General features: G+C 42.0%; 1 protein-coding gene across 6 annotated transcripts in view; it reads right to left on the reverse strand.

Annotated features, from left to right (window-relative positions):
• The window catches only part of cracr2b (calcium release activated channel regulator 2B), a 59,472-nt gene extending 43,085 nt beyond the window's left edge, over positions 1-16,387 (reverse strand). Inside the window, exons 1-9 of one of the 6 annotated variants that reach the window (XR_006839183.1) lie at positions 16,168-16,382; positions 15,793-15,886; positions 7,767-8,047; positions 7,450-7,561; positions 7,144-7,273; positions 6,822-6,968; positions 3,348-3,438; positions 2,454-2,549; positions 220-407 (exon numbers count right to left, since the gene is read on the reverse strand). Coding sequence is in view for 5 of the 6 variants with exons in the window: in XM_046352152.1 (XP_046208108.1) it covers positions 220-407; positions 2,454-2,549; positions 3,348-3,438; positions 6,822-6,968; positions 7,144-7,273; positions 7,450-7,561; positions 7,767-8,045 (1,043 nt within the window). In the remaining variant the exon portion in view is untranslated. The other 5 variants (XM_046352153.1, XM_046352152.1, XM_046352149.1 and 2 more) reach the window with 5 other exon arrangements.
• Positions 16,388-18,885: the final 2,498 nt, after the last annotated feature.

Genomic DNA, 18,885 nt, shown 5'->3' on the forward strand with positions numbered 1-18,885 from the left:
TCTGCTCCCTCCCCCCTCTCTGCTCCCTCACCCCCCCTCCCTCCCCCCTCCCTCCCTCCCTCCCTCCCTCCCCTCCCTTCCCTCTCTGCTCCCTCCCCCTCTCTGCTCCCTCACCCCTCCCTCCCTCCCCTCCCTCCCTCCCCTCTCTGCCCCCCCCCTCTCTGCTCCCTCACCCCTCCCTCCCTCCTGGCTCCCTCGGTTTCCCTCCCTCCTCCATACCTCTCTCTGCTCCTCTCCTCCTGGGCAGTGTTTGACTGAAGGAACTTTAACTGTTTCAGTGCTTTCTGTAGCTCCTCCCGGCTGGCCTCTAGCTGCTCCTGGAGCTGTATGTTCAGACTGTGGAGCTTCTGATTCTGCACCCTGATGTCTGCCTGCTCATAGCCCAGCGCCTGGATACGAGCCTCCAGCTGGGGGGGGAGAAGATGAAGCAGAAACAGGATGACTGAATGGATCGCTTACTCATATCAACATACAGTTGAAGTCAGAAGTTTACATACATACACTTATGTTAAGAGTCATTAAAAACTCGTTTTTCAACCCCTCCACAAATTTCTTGTTAACACACTATAGTCGGTTAGGACATCTACTTTGTGCACGACACAAGTCATTTTTCCAACAATTGTTTACAGACAGATTATTTCACTTACAATTCACTGTGTCACAATTCCAGTGGGTCAGAAGTTTACATACACAAAGTTGACTGCGCCTTTGAACATCTTGGAAAATTCCAGAAAACTATGTCATGGCTTTCGAAGCTTCTGATAGGCTAATTGACATTTGAGTCAATTAGAGGTGTACCTGTGGGTGTATTTCAAGGCCGACCTTCAAACTCAGTGCCTCTTTGCTTGACATCATGGGAAAATCAAAAGAAATCAGCCAAGACCTCAGAAGAAAAAAAGTAGACCTCCACAAGTCTAGTTTAGACAGACCTCTGGTGGCATGTCTTGTGGGGTATGTATGGGTGTCTGAGCTGTGTGCTAGTAGTTTAGACAGACCTCTGGTGACATGTCTTGTGGGGTATGTATGGGTGTCTGAGCTGTGTGCTAGTACTTTAAACAGACCTCTGGTGGGTGTCTGAGATGTGTGTTAGTAGTTTAGACAGACTGCTCGGTGCATTTCAACAAGACAATCTCTCCTCCACTTTGAGTCAGGATAGATTGACATGCATATTAGTTATCTCTCTGTGTCCATCCAAGGGCCAGCTGTGCTTCCCTGTTCTGAGCCAATTGTAATTTTCCTAAGTCCCTCTTTGTGGCACCTGACCACACGGCTGAACAGTAGTCAAGGTGCGACAAAACTAGGGCCTGTAGGACCTGCCTTGTTGACAGTGGTAGAAACTAGGGCCTGTAGGACCTGCCTTGTTGATAGTGTTGTTAAGAAGGTAGAAACTAGGGCCTGTAGGACCTGCCTTGTTGATAGTGTTGTTAAGAAGGTAGAAACTAGGGCCTGTAGGACCTGCCTTGTTGATAGTGTTGTTAAGAAGGTAGAAACTAGGGCCTGTAGGACCTGCCTTGTTGATAGTGTTGTTAAGAAGGTAGAAACTAGGGCCTGTAGGACCTGCCTTGTTGATAGTGTTGTTAAGAAGGTAGAAACTAGGGCCTGTAGGACCTGCCTTGTTGATAGTGTTGTTAAGAAGGTAGTAGGGCCTGAAACTTGTTGATAGTGTTGTTAAGAAGGTAGAAACTAGGGCCTGTAGGACCTGCCTTGTTGATAGTGTTGTTAAGAAGGTAGAAACTAGGGCCTGTAGGACCTGCCTTGTTGATAGTGTTGTTAAGAAGGTAGAAACTAGGGCCTGTAGGACCTGCCTTGTTGATAGTGTTGTTAAGAAGGTAGAAACTAGGGCCTGTAGGACCTGCCTTGTTGATAGTGTTGTTAAGAAGGTAGAAACTAGGGCCTGTAGGACCTGCCTTGTTGATAGTGTTGTTAAGAAGGTAGAAACTAGGACCTGTATGACCTGCCTTGTTGATAGTGTTGTTAAGAAGGTAGAAACTAGGGCCTATAGGACCTGCCTTGTTGATAGTGTTGTTAAGAAGGTAGAAACTAGGGCCTGTAGGACCTGCCTTGTTGATAGTGTTGTTAAGAAGGTAGAAACTAGGGCCTTGTGGGAAATAGCTGAACTTTACTACGACTAGATATTTAACCTTTTAATTTATTATTATTTAAACCATTTAATTTAATTTACATGTTTAAAAATGGCTGATGTTGAAGCAGTAGAACAGAATGAATCATGGGAGGTCATATATATTATATATCTTATAAATGGCTAAGAGCCCACTTTATAAAGTGTGAACACTGGCTTAGCCCCGGGTTAAAATCTCCCTTTGTACTCCAGGTGACAGTAGGCACTATGGACTACTTCAAAATGGAGATGGCCTCAATGCTCAGTGCTCTCACAAGACGTCATAATGGGACAGACACAAAGAGTGATCTATCTAAGTCTATGGTGTCTCTACCTCTCTCTGCTTGGCCAGGGTGGTCTCCAGTTCCTGCTCCCTCGTCTTCAGCTCCTCAGCAATCTTCTGTCTTCTGTCCCACTGTCTGATAGTGTCCTTTAACGTGAAGTACAGTCATTATCATCATCATCATCATCAGCCATTAGTTAGGGCTGAAATACATCACACCGTGTTTTTCTGGGTCTACGGTGCTGTGGTGGAGAACCGCTCACATTTAACGATTCAGTTAAGCCCAAATCGTAGTGAGCTAGTAGTCGTAAAGTACCTAGCTACACCTCGGTGGCAGTACGATTGGAGAAACGGGGCCAGAATTGGGGCGATATATGCCGAGGCAGGTGTAGCAAAGGAAATCATCATGGCAACCGAAGTAGATGCTGTGGTCCCGTCTATTGTAAATCGGGGGTGGCTGTGGGGGTGGCTGTGGGGGTGGCTGTGGGGGTGGCTGTGGGCTGGCTGTGGGGGTGGCTGTGGGGTGGCTGTGGGGGTGGCTGTGCAGCCGGTGAACAGAAGAGCAGCAACACTCTGAACGGAGCTTGTTTATAATCTTAAGACGAAAGTTGAATCAATATGTCTCGTACGATCGCTCAACGATTCATTAGTATTCTACTAAGACTGAATATGGTTGTACAACGTCAGACTGTCGGACCAACAACACCACAGAATAAGGACATTTTATTGTACATTGTTTTCTGTTTTTTTACCATTCAGCACAATGTTCATGTGGCCTGAAGTCAACAGCTCGAAGCACTAAGCTTAGTATGATTCGTGTCGGTTTTGTTGCTAAACAACATCAACCCCCGTCTACAGCCCAGCAGACTATTTACATTTACAGAGCGACATACAGTAGTGAGAGAGCATACCCATTCGTACTTTATTCGCAGACCAGATAGCTACCTGAGCGAGTCGTTTCTCTCTCTCCTCTCTGTTCTGACTCTCCATCTCCTCGTATATGGACCGAACCACCCTGTCGTGGTCACTCTCCCGTCTGAAACACAACAACACATTAGAGTATGTTAGTAAGTATGTTACTAGTAAGTATGTTACTAGTTAGTATGTTAGTAAGTATGTTAGTTAGTATGTTAGTAAGTATGTTACTAGTAAGTATGTTACTAGTAAGTATGAGTAAGTATGTTGGTAAGTATGCTAATAGTATGTTAGTAAGTATGTTACTAATAAGTATGTTAGTAAGTATGTTACTAGTAAGTATGTTAGTAAGTATGTTAGTAGTAAGTATGTTACTAGTAAGTATGTTAGTAGTAAGTATGTTACTAGTAAGTATGTTAGTAGTAAGTATGTTAGTAAGTATGTTACTAGTAAGTATGTTAGTATGTATGTTACTAATAAGTATGTTACTAATAAGTATGTTAGTATGTATGTTACTAATAAGTATGTTACTAATAAGTATGATAGTAAGTATGTTGGTAAGTATGTTAATAATAAGTATGTTACTAATAAGTATGATAGTAAGTATGTTGGTAAGTATGTTACTAATAAGTATGTTGGTAAGTATGTTACTAATAAGTATGTTACTAGTAAGTATGTTACTAGTAAGTATGTTACTAGTAAGTATGTTACTAGTAAGTATGTTACTAGTAAGTATGTTAATAGTAAGTATGTTAGTAAGTATGTTAGTAAGTATGCTAATAGTATGTTAGTAAGTATGTTAATAGTATGCTAATAGTATGGTAGTAAGTATGTTAGTAAGTATTTTAACCGCAAGTATGTTAATAGTAAGTATGTTGATAAGTATGTTAATAGTATGCTAATAGTATGTTATTAGTAAGTATGTTACTAGTAAGTATGTTACTAGTATGCTAATAGTATGTTAGTAAGTATGTTATTAGTAAGTATGTTACTTGTAAGTATGTTACTAGTATGCTAATAGTATGTTAGTAAGTATGTTAATAGTATGCTAATAGTATGTTAATAAGTATGTTAGTAAGTATGTTAATAGTAAGTATGCTAATAGTATGTTAGTAAGTATGTTAGTAAGTATGTTATTTGTAAGTATGTTAGTAGTAAGTATGTTAATAGTAAGTATGCTAATAGTATGTTAGTAAGTATGTTGGTAAGTATGTTGTTGGTAAGTATGTTGATAATAAGTATGTTGATAATAAGTATGTTGATACTAAGTATGTTGATACTAAGTATGTTGATACTAAGTATGTTGATACTAAGTATGTTGATACTAAGTATGTTGATAGTAAGTATGTTGATAGTAAGTATGTTGATAGTAAGTATGTTAATAGTAAGTATGTTACTGGTAAGTATGTTACTGGTAAGTATGTTACTGGTAAGTATGTTACTGGTAAGTATGTTACTGGTAAGTATGTTACTGGTAAGTATGTTACTGGTAAGTATGTTGATAGTAAGTATGTTGATAATAAGCATGTTAATAATAAGTATGTTGATAATAAGTATGTTGATAGTAAGTATGTTGATAGTAAGTATGTTGATAGTAAGTATGTTGACAGTAAGTATGTTAACGGTAAGTATGTTACTAGTAAGTATGTTACTAGTAAGTATGTTAACAATAAGTATGTTAACAATAAGTATGTTAATAGTAAGTATGTTAATAATAAGTATGTTAGTAAGTATGTTAGTAAGTATGTTAGTAAGTATGTTAGTAGTAAGTATGTTAATAATAAGTATGTTAGTAAGTATGTTAGTAAGTATGTTAGTAAGTATGTTAGTAGTAAGTATGTTAGTAGTAAGTATGTTAGTAGTAAGTATGTTAGTAGTAAGTATGTTAGTAGTATGTTAGTAAGTATGTTAGTAGTAAGTATGTTAGTAGTAAGTATGTTAGTAAGTATGTTACTAGTAAGTATGTTAGTAAGTATGTTACTAGTAAGTATGTTAGTATGTATGTTACTAATAAGTATGTTACTAATAAGTATGTTAGTAAGTATGTTGGTAAGTATGTTACTAATAAGTATGATAGTAAGTATGTTGGTAAGTATGTTACTAATAAGTATGTTACTAATAAGTATGTTAGTAAGTATGTTCCTAATAAGTATGTTAGTAAGTATGTTACTAATAAGTATGTTGGTAAGTATGTTACTAGTAAGTATGCTGGTAAGTATGTTACTAGTAAGTATGTTACTAGTAAGTATGTTAGTAAGTATGTTGATACTAAGTATGTTGATACTAAGTATGTTGATACTAAGTATGTTGATACTAAGTATGTTGATAGTAAGTATGTTGATAGTAAGTATGTTGATAGTAAGTATGTTACTGGTAAGTATGTTGATAGTAAGTATGTTGATAGTAAGTATGTTGATAGTAAGTATGTTGATAATAAGCATGTTAATAGTAAGTATATTAATAGTATGTTAATAGTAAGTATGTTAATAGTATGTATGTTAATAATAAGTATGTTAATAGTATGTTAATAGTAAGTATGTTAATAGTATGTATGTTAATAATAAGTATGTTAATGGTAAGTATGTTAATGGTAAGTATGTTAGTAAGTATGTTAGTAAGTATGTTAGTAAGTATGTTAATAGTAAGTATGTTAATAATAAGTATGTTAATAATAAGTATGTTAATAATAAGTATGTTAGTAAGTATGTTAGTAAGTATGTTAGTAAGTATGTTAGTAAGTATGTTAGTAAGTATGTTAATAGTAAGTATGTTGTTCGTAAGTATGTTAATAATAAGTATGTTAATAGTATGTATGTTAATAGTAAGTATGTTAATAGTAAGTATGTTAATAGTATGTATGTTAATAATAAGTATGTTAATGGTAAGTATGTTAATAGTATGCATGTTAGTAAGTATGTTAGTAAGTATGTTAGTAAGTATGTTAGTAAGTATGTTAGTAAGTATGTTAGTAAGTATGTTAGTAAGTATGTTAGTAAGTATGTTAGTAAGTATGTTAGTAAGTATGTTAATAGTAAGTATGTTAATAGTAAGTATGTTAATAGTAAGTGTTTTAATAGTAAGTATGTTAGTAAGTATGTTAATAGTAAGTATGTTAGTAAGTATGTTAATAGTAAGTATGTTAATAGTAAGTATGTTAATAGTAAGTATGTTAATAGTAAGTATGTTAATAGTAAGTATGTTAATAGTAAGTATGTTAATAGTAAGTATGTTAATAGTAAGTATGTTAATAGTAAGTATGTTAATAGTAAGTATGTTAATAGTAAGTATGTTAATAGTAAGTATGTTAATAGTAAGTATGTTAATAGTATGTTAATAGTAAGTATGTTAATAGTATGTTAATAGTAAGTATGTTAATAGTAAGTATGTTAATAGTAAGTATGTTGGTAAGTATGTTGGTAAGTATGTTGGTGTTTACTGCTCCACTTCACCAGCTGTATGAATTGACAGTCACGTGAATGAATGATATGAGGAGAGAACAGAGACCTGCGTAGAGCCAGTTCCAAACTGTCTCTCTCCCTCAGTGAGTCTTGTAGATGAGACACAGAGTGGACCAGGACATCCTCCAGGATAGAGAGCAGCTCTGGTCTGTCTCTCTGGAGAGCACACCACAGGGTACCCAGCTCGCTCTGACTGGTATGAAGACACACAATACAGCAGGTTACAGGGTTACACACACACAGCACAACTTAACTCTTTTACAGGAAGCTAGAATCCAAATACTGGTTACAAATATAAAACGTTGGCCGAACTCTCTCCAAAACGCTTCATCGGTTCTTCCTTGGAATAATGTAGTGTCGTCACTCACTCTTTGAAGAGTTTGTCAGCTCCCAGCTCTGTCAGTATCTGAATAAATCGGAGTTCTCCTAGGTCTTCGTTTTCCTCCCTCTCTGTCTGCCTTTTCTCTGTGCTCTCCTCCACCCCCATCAACTCCCCTGCTATCAGACAGACAGACAGAGAGACAGAGAGACAGAGAGAGGGATAATGTGTCAAAATGAAGTATGGTATTGGTCAAAGGTCCAGCATGTCATGAAATACATTTACATTTACATTTAAGTCATTTAGCAGACGCTCTTATCCAGAGCGACTTACAAAATGAGTGAGTGGTACACACCAAGGCCCATGTTAAACTCGACAGGAGTTAGGAATCCGTTTCTGTCTCTGTCCAGACTCTCAAAAACAGACTCCAGCTGTTCTGGGGAGAGAGGTAACTCACCCTGCAGTCTCTGAGAGGAGAGAAGAGGAGGGGGAGAAGAGAAGGGGAGAGAGGAGATGGGAGAAGAGAAGAAGACCGAAGAGGAGGGGGAGAAGAGGGGGTGAGAGAACGAGAGAGAGAGAGAGAGAGGTGAGAGATGAGAGATGAAAGGTTTAATAAATATGTTTATTGTGTTTATGTTTAAAGCTGAATCTCAATCCACTGGACTCACTAACCTGCATATCTCTCTTTGTGATGAAGCCTTTTCCTTCTTTATCACAGAGAACAAACAGCTCTTTGGCCTTCCCCATGGTCTCTGGCTGCACCATCCCGGACACCCCTTCCTTGAAGCTAGGTGACCCTCCATGGCCGCGCACCCCTACCCCCCTGCCACCCGGCCTGAGACTGCCACATCCACCTGGCGTTGACAAGATCCGCTGTCTGCGGCTGCATGGAGATGCAGTTCCGCTTCCCTCACCTATCAACACCTCCCCGTCCTTCAACCAGCTAGACATCACTGGAGGGGGTGGAGAGGAGGGGGGCGGGGGCGGGGGGAGAGAGATGGATGGAGAGGAGGGGGCGGGGGTGGAGGGGAGGGGGTGGAGAGGAGGGGGCAGGGGGAGAGAGATGGATGGAGAGGAGGGGGCGGAGGGGAGAGAGATGGATGGAGAGGAGGGGGCGGGGGGAGAGAGATGGATGGAGAGGAGGGGGGCGGGGCAGTGGGAGACAGAGAGAGGAAGGGTGAGAAGGAGAGAGAGATGTTACGCTTCATATGGTGTCTAATCTATTAAAAACAACAGTCTCAACAAGTCATGTGATGTCAGTCAATCATCTATTCATTATCCCACACAGCAACAACAAAAAACTGCTAGATAAACTTTGTAGCAATTCAATTGTTGTGTTTATATAAATTGTTAGATAAAACTTTATAGTAATTATATTGTTGAGTTTATATAAGCAGCTATGAAATTTCTAGTAATTAAATTGTAGTGTTTATATAAGCTGCTAGATGATCTTCCTAGTAATTATATTGTTGTTTATATAAATTGTTAGATTAACTTTCTAGTAATTATATACTGTAGTGTTTATTTTAGCTGTTTAGATGAATAAGAAAAAGACAGAAACTGGTAACACAGCTCAGTTACACAACCACCTCTCACTAATCTCCTTCGAGCTTTCCTTTGTGTCATGTCTTCTCTTTTAAGTGTTTACTAAGTGATCCTGTCAGGTCAGGATCCTGCGGCAGCTCTGTTTACATGAACTGAAGGGTAGCCGACCTGGCCATGCAGATACTCCCTTGTTAAACATTACATTACAGACCACACATAGTAAAAGTGTTTGTATCTTGAGCTACTTCAACAGGTGCTTGTCATGTCATGGGTCCGTATTGATAAAAGCATCTCAGTGTAGCAGTAGCTGGTCTTAGGATCAATGATTGAAGTGGATTTAACAAGTGACATCGATAAGGGTTTATAGCTTTCACCTGGATTCACCTGGTCAGTCTGTGTCACGAAAACAGCAGGTGTTCTTAATGTTTTGTATATTCAATGTGATAGATTATATATATGCATATATACTTATTCCATGTTTTCTTGGTGTTACAGTCTGAATTCAAAATGGATTTTTTTATATAAAAAATCTTCACCCGTCTACACACAATACCCCATAATGACAAAGTGAAAACATGTTAAGGAATTTTTGCTCATTTAATGTAAATTAAATACATAAATATCTCATTTACATAAGTATTCACATCCAGGAGTCAATACTGTAGAAGCATATCCAACTTTGCGGCAACAGTCTGGGGAAGACGCTTTCCTGTTTCAGCTTGACAATGCCGCCGTGCACTAATCGAGGTCCATGCGGAAATGGTTTGTCGAGATCGATGTGGAAGAACATGACTGGCCATTTTCATGAACGGGGTAGTGTACCCACACACACACACAGTGACCAGTTTATTAGGTACACCCATCTAGTAATGTGTCGGCCCCCTCTTTTGCCTCCAGAACAGCCTGAATTCTTAGGGGCATGGAAAAGTTGTTCAATCGGTATCAAGGAACCGAACGTGTGCCAGGAAAACATTCCCCACACCGTTACACCCCCGTGTACTGAACATCTATACACTGAGTGTACAAGAATTACAAACACCGGCTCTTTCCATGACATAGAATGACCAGAGGAAAGCTAAGATCCCTGATTGTTAAATCCACTTTAAAATCAGTGTAGAAGAAGGGGAAGAAACAGGTTAAAGAAATATTTTTAAGCCTTGAGACAATTGAGACATGGATTGTGTATGTCTGGCATTCAGAGGCTGAATGGGCAAAACAAAAGATTGAAGTGCCTTTGAACGGGGTACGGTAGAGTTTCCCGTGTGTATCAAGAATGGTCCACCACCCAAAGGACATCCAGCCAACTGGACACAACTGTGGGAAGCATTGGAGTCAACATGGACCAGCATTCCTGTGGAACGCTTTCGACACCTTGTAGAGTCCACGTCCTGACAAACTGAGGCTTTTCTGAGGGCAAAAGGTGGGGTGCAACTCAATGTTAGGACGGTGTTCATAATGTTTTGTACACTTGCAAAATGACTTGTTGACTGTTCTAATGATGGAACCAGTTTATAACAGCACAGCTCCTCAGGCCTTATTGCTTCAACCCATTTGTAAATTGTGTAACCCAAACATGATCGTTGACTTTTAATTTCTTAGGCTAAGGCTACGCCTAGAACACAACCCAACCCCTAGAACACTACGCCTAGAACACTACGCCTAGAATACTAAACATAGAACACTAAACCTAGAACACAACCCCTAGAACACTACGCCTAGAACACAACCCCTAGAACACTACGCCTAGAACACAACCCCTAGAACACTACGCCTAGAATACTAAACATAGAACACTAAACCTAGAACACAACCCCTAGAACACTACGCCTAGAACACAACCCCTAGAACACTACGCCTAGAACACAACCCCTAGAACACTACGCCTAGAATACTAAACATAGAACACTAAACCTAGAACACAACCCCTAGAACACTACGCCTAGAACACAACCCCTAGAACACTACGCCTAGAACACAACCCCTAGAACACTACGCCTAGAACACAACCCCTAGAACACTACGCCTAGAACAATACCATTCAAAAGTATCCTTGTGTGTGTGTGTGTGTGTGTGTGTGTGTGTGTGTGTGTGTGTGTGTGTGTGTGTGTGTGTGTGTGTGTGTGTGTGTGTGTGTGTGTGTGTGTGTGTGTGTGTGTGTGTGTGTGTGTGTGTGTGTGTGTGTGTGTGTGTGTGTACTGTGTAACCTCCGTCCATCTGCTCCATGTGTTATCAAACCGTAAACAGCCCAAGGGACATTGCGATGGCATTTCCAGAGAAACAAATAAATTGGTTCACTATCGGGTTACAGCTTGACCTTTAGCGGGGGAAGTAGTGAAGGAGAGCACAGCTCGGGAAGAAGGACAGACTATTAGGATCCCTTATATATCTGTGCTTGCTTTGAGCTTTTCCTGGGCTTTATTAATGGGACAAGAGAATAGTCCCCCCAAAGAACTGCAAACCCTGAACCATCTGTCACTCCTGCAGACGAGAGCTGAAACGCTGAAAGTATTTGGCAGGTTTTCTAATAGTATCTGAACCCAGGTCTGCCCTCCACTGAGCACCAGGATATAAATAATATTCACCAGGATGGTGTCATGTGATTTTAACCCTTGTCTGTCTGTCTGTTTATCTGTGTGTCTGTCTGTCTGTTTATCTGTGTGTCTGTCTGTCTGTGTGTGTGTCTGTCTGTCTGTGTGTGTGTCTGTCTGTCTGTGTGTCTGTCTGTGTGTGCGTCTGTCTGTGTGTGTGTCTGTCTGTCTGTGTGTGCGTCTGTGCGTCTGTCTGTCCGTCTGTCTGTGCGTCTGTCTGTCCGTCTGTCTGTCCGTCTGTCTGTGCATCTGTGCGTCTGTCTGTGCGTCTGTCTGTCTGTGCGTCTGTCTGTCTGTGTGTCTGTGTCTGTCTGTGCGTCTGTCTGTCTGTGTGTGCGTCTGTGCGTCTGTCTGTCTGTGTGTGCGTCTGTGCGTCTGTCTGTCCGTCTGTCTGTGCGTCTGTCTGTGCATCTGTGCGTCTGTCTGTGCATCTGTGCGTCTGTCTGTGCGTCTGTCTGTGCGTCTGTCTGTGCGTCTGTCTGTGCGTCTGTCTGTGCGTCTGTGCGTCTGTGCGTCTGTGCGTCTGTGCGTCTGTGCGTCTGTCTGTCTGTGCGTCTGCCTGTCTGTGCGTCTGCCTGTCTGTGCGTCTGTCTGTCTGTGCGTCTGCCTGTCTGTGCGTCTGCCTGTCTATGCGTCTGCCTGTCTATGCGTCTGCCTGTCTATGCGTCTGTCTGTCTATGCGTCTGTCTGTCTATGCGTCTGTCTGTCTATGCGTCTGTCTGTCTATGCGTCTGTCTGTCTATGCGTCTGTCTGTCTGTCTATGCGTCTGTCTGTCTATGCGTCTGTCTGTCGATGCGTCTGTCTATTCGTCTGTCTGTCTATGCGTCTGTCTGTCTATGCGTCTGTCTGTCTATGCGTCTGTCTGTCTATGCGTCTGTCTGTCTGTCTGTCTGTCTATGCGTCTGTCTGTCTGTGCGTCTGTCTGTCTGTGCGTCTGTCTGTCTGTGCGTCTGTCTGTCTGTCTGTGCGTCTGTCTGTCTGTCTGTCTGTCTGTCTGTCTGTCTGTGCGTCTGTCTGTCTGTGCGTCTGTCTGTCTGTCTGTCTGTCTGTCTGTCTGTCTATGTGTCTGTCTGTCTGTGCGTCTGTCTGTCTGTGCGTCTGTCTGTCTGTCTGTCTGTCTGTCTGTGCATCTGTCTGTCTGTCTATGTGTCTGTCTGTCTATGTGTCTGTCTGTCTATGTGTCTGTCTGTGTCTGTCTGTCTGTCTGTCTATGTGTCTGTCTGTCTATGTGTCTGTCTGTCTATGTGTCTGTCTGTCTATGTGTCTGTGTCTGTCTGTCTGTGCGTCTGTCTGTCTGTGCGTCTGTCTGTCTGTGCGTCTGTCTGTCTGTGCGTCTGTCTGTCTGTGCGTCTGTCTGTCTGTGCGTCTGTCTGTGCGTCTGTCTGTGCGTCTGTCTGTGCGTCTGTCTGTGCGTCTGTCTGTGCGTCTGTCTGTCTGTCTGTGCGTCTGTCTGTGCGTCTGTCTGTCTGTCTGTGCGTCTGTCTGTCTGTCTGTCTGTCTGTCTGTCTGTCTGTGCGTCTGTCTGTCTGTCTGTGCGTCTGTCTGTCTGTCTGTGCGTCTGTCTGTGCGTCTGTCTGTCTGTCTGTGCGTCTGTCTGTCTGTCTGTCTGTCGTCTGTCTGTCTGTGCGTCTGTCTGTCTGTCTGTGCGTCTGTCTGTCTGTCTGTGCGTCTGTCTGTCTGTCTGTGCGTCTGTCTGTCTGTCTGTGCGTCTGTCTGTCTGTCTGTCTGTCTGTCTGTCTGTCTGTCTGTCTGTCTGTCTGTGCGTCTGTCTGTCTGTCTGTCTGTGCGTCTGTCTGTCTGTCTGTCTGTGCGTCTGTCTGTCTGTCTGTCTGTCTGTGCGTCTGTCTGTCTGTCTGTCTGTGCGTCTGTCTGTCTGTCTGTGCGTCTGTCTGTCTGTCTGTGCGTCTGTCTGTCTGTCTGTGCGTCTGTCTGTCTGTGCGTCTGTCTGTCTGTGCGTCAGTCTGTCTGTCTATGTGTCTGTCTGTCTGTCTATGTGTCTGTCTGTGTGTCTGTCTGTCTGTCTGTCTGTGCATCTGTCTGTCTGTCTATGTGTCTGTCTGTCTATGTGTCTGTCTATGTGTCTGTCTATGTGTCTGTCTATGCGTCTGACTGTCTGTGCGTCTGACTGTCTGTGCGTCTGACTGTCTGTGCGTCTGACTGTCTGTGCCTCTGACTGTCTGTGCGTCTGACTGTCTGTGCGTCTGTCTGTCTATGTGTCTGTCTGTCTGTCTATGTGTCTGTCTGTCTGTCTATGTGTCTGTCTGTCTGTCTATGTGTCTGTCTGTCTGACTGTCTGTGCGTCTGACTGTCTGTGCGTCTGACTGTCTGTGCGTCTGACTGTCTGTGCGTCTGACTGTCTGTGCGTCTGACTGTCTGTGCGTCTGACTGTCTGTGCGTCTGACTGTCTGTGCGTCTGTCTGTCTGTGCGTCTGTCTGTCTGTGCGTCTGTCTGTCTGTGCGTCTGTCTGTCTGTGCGTCTGTCTGTCTGTGCGTCTGTCTGTCTATGCGTCTGTCTGTCTATGCGTCTGTCTGTCTATGTGTCTGTCTGTCTATGCGTCTGTCTGTCTGTCTGTGCGTCTGTCTGTCTGTCTGTGCGTCTGTCTGTCTGTCTGTGCGTCTGTCTGTCTGTCTGTGCGTCTGTCTGTCTGTCTGTGCGTCTGTCTGTCTGTCTGTGCGTCTGTCTGTCTGTGCGTCTGTCTGTCTGTGCGTCTGTCTGTCTGTGCGTCTGTCTGTCTGTGCGTCTGTCTGTCTGTGCGTCTGTCTGTCTGTGCGTCTGTCTGTCTGTGCGTCTGTCTGTCTGTGTCTGTCGGTCTGTGCGTCTGTCGTCTGTCTGTGCGTCTGTCGGTCTGTCTGTCTGTCGGTCTGTCTGTCTGTCGGTCTGTCTGTCGGTCTGTGCGTCTGTCGGTCTGTGCGTCTGTCGGTCTGTGCGTCTGTCGGTCTGTGCGTCTGTCGGTCTGTGCGTCTGTCGGTCTGTGCGTCTGTCTGTCTGTGCGTCTGTCTGTCTGTGCGTCTGTCTGTCTGTGCGTCTGTCTGTCTGTGCGTCTGTCTGTCTGTGCGTCTGTCGGTCTGTGCGTCTGTCGGTCTGTGCGTCTGTCGGTCTGTGCGTCTGTCGGTCTGTGTGTCTGTCTGTCTGTGTGGCCATCAGGTGGCCAGGGGACAAGAGACATGCAAATGAAGCATTTGCAGTGGTTTTGCATTGCCATAACCATTACGATTGCCTGCAATTATTATGTGGTAGAGAGATATGGTAGAATTAATGGAATCAGAATATATATATTTTAGGAGACCAATAGACCTAGGCATCAAGGATTATACAGTGATTTCAGACAAAACTTATTCAAATTAAACTATTTATTTTCACATTTTCTAACCGAAACTTCCTTCATTTATTTTGTTATTCTATATAATTCAAAGTTACCCTATTAGATAGATGATGAGAGGAGGCGATAGGTGGGAAATAGTTTTATATTTGTAATTCTATATAATATTTAATTCAAAGTTACCCCAATTAGATACAATTCCACCAAAAACAGAATCCATTAAAATACTTCTGAGTTCTTACATTCTGTGTTTACCAGATAAACTGGTATGATACTGCTGAGGAGAATATAACATGCATCTCAAAAAATGACTACATGTTTAAAGATAATACCATTATATAATTACCACATTTTAACACATTATTCTGAGATACACATTGCGAGATATTTGATTATACCACATGAAGTATTTGGAAATATATAAAACGACTAAAAACATGAAATATATGACTAAAAACATGAAATATATAAAACGACTAAAAACATGAAGCATATAAAACGACTAAAAACATGAAATATGTAAAACGACTAAAAACATGAAATATATAAATTAAACATATAAACATATAAATTACTTAAGTTTTATTTTTTTATGAAATATATAAACTACTAAATCCTGAAATATATAAACTACTAAAAACATGAAATATATAAACTCCTAACAACAAGAACCAACAACTCCTCTCTGCCATGAAAAACAACAGCCAGGGTCTGATAGGTGTCTCACTGTATGGATGGAAGATCTATAGAAGTACATTATTATTATTATTATTATTATTATATATTATTATATATTATATATATTATTATAAGTACATGTAAACTAACTAACTGTACTAAAACCATATACAACGTAAAACAAACACCTTTACTAAAATACCACCTTTAGAATGTAGATGACTTTGTTAAAGACTTTGTAGTGCTCATTCATGAGTAAGAATAAAGTAAGAATAAAAGACATATTTATAATTCGGTTTGTTTCTTAAATCCAAAACTGAAGTGTTCCACCTCAAGCCGTAGTTAATGAATAACTACAGAAAGCAATGTACAGTAAGTAGTTAGGGAAACCTGATCCACTGTGAAGCTATGTATTATTAAAAAGCTGAACAGTAGGCGTATAAGTTCATTATCACATCAACTAAAAAAAAACATTTAAATTATGACCCTGCCAGTGCAGAATTTAATATACAATGGTCGTAAGATATAATACTGGTAACATACTCGTTTTGAAGCGTCCGACTCACCTCTCCGATACTTGTCCCAGGTGTCAACCTCCTGTGTGTTCACCGGGGGGACTTTAAACTTTCCCTGCAAGTCACAGGAGGGCGCATTGGAAACCTGTTGGTGTTACCGTAAAGTTCCGTGAAGCACAGACGAAAGAGGAAGCGAGACATCCCACTCCCTCGTGTTTTCTTGTTTCAATGGAAGATAATCAACTAAGTAGACCAGAACCAGCTGCAATCGAATTGGCGTCTATGGGAGAGCCACCCATTTAAGTAGACAGGAACTGACCATTTTTTCTCTCTAAATGTTCATTTATCCGCAATCTTTGGTGTAGATAAGAAAACATGAAGTACGCGATAGGACTATGGATATTTTATCAATTAGGAGGTACTCACCTCCTGCGACCTCTCTCCTCCGTCCTCACTCTCTCGCCTCCTTTTGTAAAGGGTCAAATGGAGAGAATGTGGACGGAATTGCGCTCGTTTGAAATGAGACGGCACTATTCCACTCGTGCGTCATTAGGCAAATGACGTGTACAACAAGGGTGGATTCCCTCCAAAATATTTGTAATACATTTTATAGCCACAACAATAAGTAGCATGGTGATTCTTGAACGTGTGGATGGTTTTCTCTTCCAACAATACAACAGCTGATTCAAATGGGGTTCACCAAAAGGTGGCTATCAAGGAGGGAGGAGGACCTTACTGAGTTTGCCTACTAAGGAATGTATATAGCTCTGTGATTGACACGCTCCTCGACCAATTATAGGTTTCCGGGTCACGGAGGAGAGAGGGTCATGGCTAGGGATACCGAATTTGTCAAAGTGAGGTTATAGTCCGGTCTTTTCCAGGTGCGCCGATACTGTAGAGTTGTCTCGGGAATAGTATTTTACTAGCCTGAAAGCTTTTGAAGACCATCTGAAGCATTATAAACAGGAAACAAGGACCACATTTGTGGTAAACAAAAAGGATAAAGCGTCTGGACAGAAGGGTGAATTCGAATTCATTCAAGGAGCGTTATTAATCCAGGTCGTTAGCAGTGGAGGCTCCTCAGAGGAGGACGGGGAGAACCATCCTCTTCAGTGATTTATCATAAAAATAAAAATACTGAAACATTTAAAAGTCATAATTTTTAGATAAATATATACAAAATATTCACGTCACCAAATAACTGATTAAAACACATTATTTTGCAATGAAGGTCAACAGTAGCCTCAACAGCACTCTGTAGGGTAGCACCATGGTGTAGCCGGAGGACAGCTAGCTTCCGTCCTCCTCTGGGAACATTGACCTCAATACAAAACCTAGGAGGCTCATGGTTCTCCCACCCTTCCATAGACTTAGACTGTACTTATGACAACTTCCAGAGCAATCCTCCAACCTATCAGAGCTCTTGCAGCATGAACTGACATCTTGTCCACCCAATCAAAGGATCAGATAATTAATCTAGTACTGAAAGCATAAACTACAGCTAGCTAGCACTGCATTACATAAAATGTGGTGAGTAGTTGACTCAAAGAGAGAGAAAGACAATGGTAGAACAGATTTTAACAAATTAATTTCTTCAAAAATGAAGGAGGAGCGAGAGAGAGAGCTTGATTTTTTTTCTCACTTCCACTTACTTATCTAGCAAATGCAGCTAGCTAGTTTAGCCTACTCAAACACCCTGCTCAAACAAAGGGATGCTATGTTAGCTAGCTGGCTATAACAGATGGATGCTATGTTAGCTAGCTGGCTATAACAGAGGGATGCTATGTTTGCTAGCTGGCTATAACAGAGGGATGCTATGTTAGCTAGCTGGCTATAACAGATGGATGCTATGTTAGCTAGCTGGCTATAACAGAGGGATGCTATGTTAGCTAGCTGGCTATAACAGAGGGATGCTATGTTAACTAGCTGGCTATAACAAAAAGGATAAAGCTAGCTGGCTATAACAGAGGGATGCTGTGTTAGCTAGCTGGCTATAACAGAGGGATGCTATGTTAGCTAGCTGGCTATAACAGAGGGATGCTATGTTAGCTAGCTGGCTATAACAGAGGGATGCTGTGTTAGCTAGCTGGCTATAACAGAGGGATGCTATGTTAGCTAGCTGGCTATAACAGATGGATGCTATGTTAGCTAGCTGGCTATAACAGAGGGATGCTATGTTAGCTAGCTGGCTATAACAGAGGGATGCTATGTTAGCTAGCTGGCTATAACAAAAAGGATAAAGCTAGCTGGCTATAACATTTACATTTTACATTTACATTTATAATAATAATAATAATATATGCCATTTACATTTACAGTCATGTGTGCATACATTTCCCGGGATCGAACCCACTACCCTGGCGTTACAAGCGCCATGCTCTACCAACTGAGCTACAGAAGGACCACATTTACATTTAAGTCATTTAGCAGACGCTCTTATCCAGAGCGACTTACAAATTGGTGCATTCACCTTAAGACATCCAGTGGAACAGTCACTTTACAATAGTGCATCTAAATCTTAAAAGGGGGGGTGAGAGGGATTACTTATCCTATCCTAGGTATTCCTTAAAGAGGTGGGGTTTCAGGTGTCTCCAGAAGGTGGTGATTGACTCCGCTGTCCTGGCGTCGTGAGGGAGTTTGTTCCACCATTGGGGGGCCAGAGCAGCGAACAGTTTTGACTGGGCTGAGCGGGAGCTGTACTTCCTCAGTGGTAGGGAGGCGAGCAGGCCAGAGGTGGATGAACGCAGTGCCCTTGTTTGGGTGTAGGGCCTGATCAGAGCCTGGAGGTACTGAGGTGCCGTTCCCCTCACAGCTCCGTAGGCAAGCACCATGGTCTTGTAGCGGATGCGAGCTTCAACTGGAAGCCAGTGGAGAGAACGGAGGAGCGGGGTGACGTGAGAGAACTTGGGAAGGTTGAACACCAGACGGGCTGCGGCGTTCTGGATGAGTTGAAGGGGTTTAATGGCACAGGCAGGGAGCCCAGCCAACAGCGAGTTGCAGTAATCCAGACGGGAGATGACAAGTGCCTGGATTAGGACCTGCGCCGCTTCCTGTGTGAGGCAGGGTCGTACTCTGCGGATGTTGTAGAGAATGAACCTACAGGAACGGGCCACCGCCTTGATGTTGGTTGAGAACGACAGGGTG

Source organism: Oncorhynchus gorbuscha, linkage group LG06, assembly GCF_021184085.1.
Source record: "Oncorhynchus gorbuscha isolate QuinsamMale2020 ecotype Even-year linkage group LG06, OgorEven_v1.0, whole genome shotgun sequence".
NCBI lineage: Eukaryota > Metazoa > Chordata > Actinopteri > Salmoniformes > Salmonidae > Oncorhynchus > Oncorhynchus gorbuscha.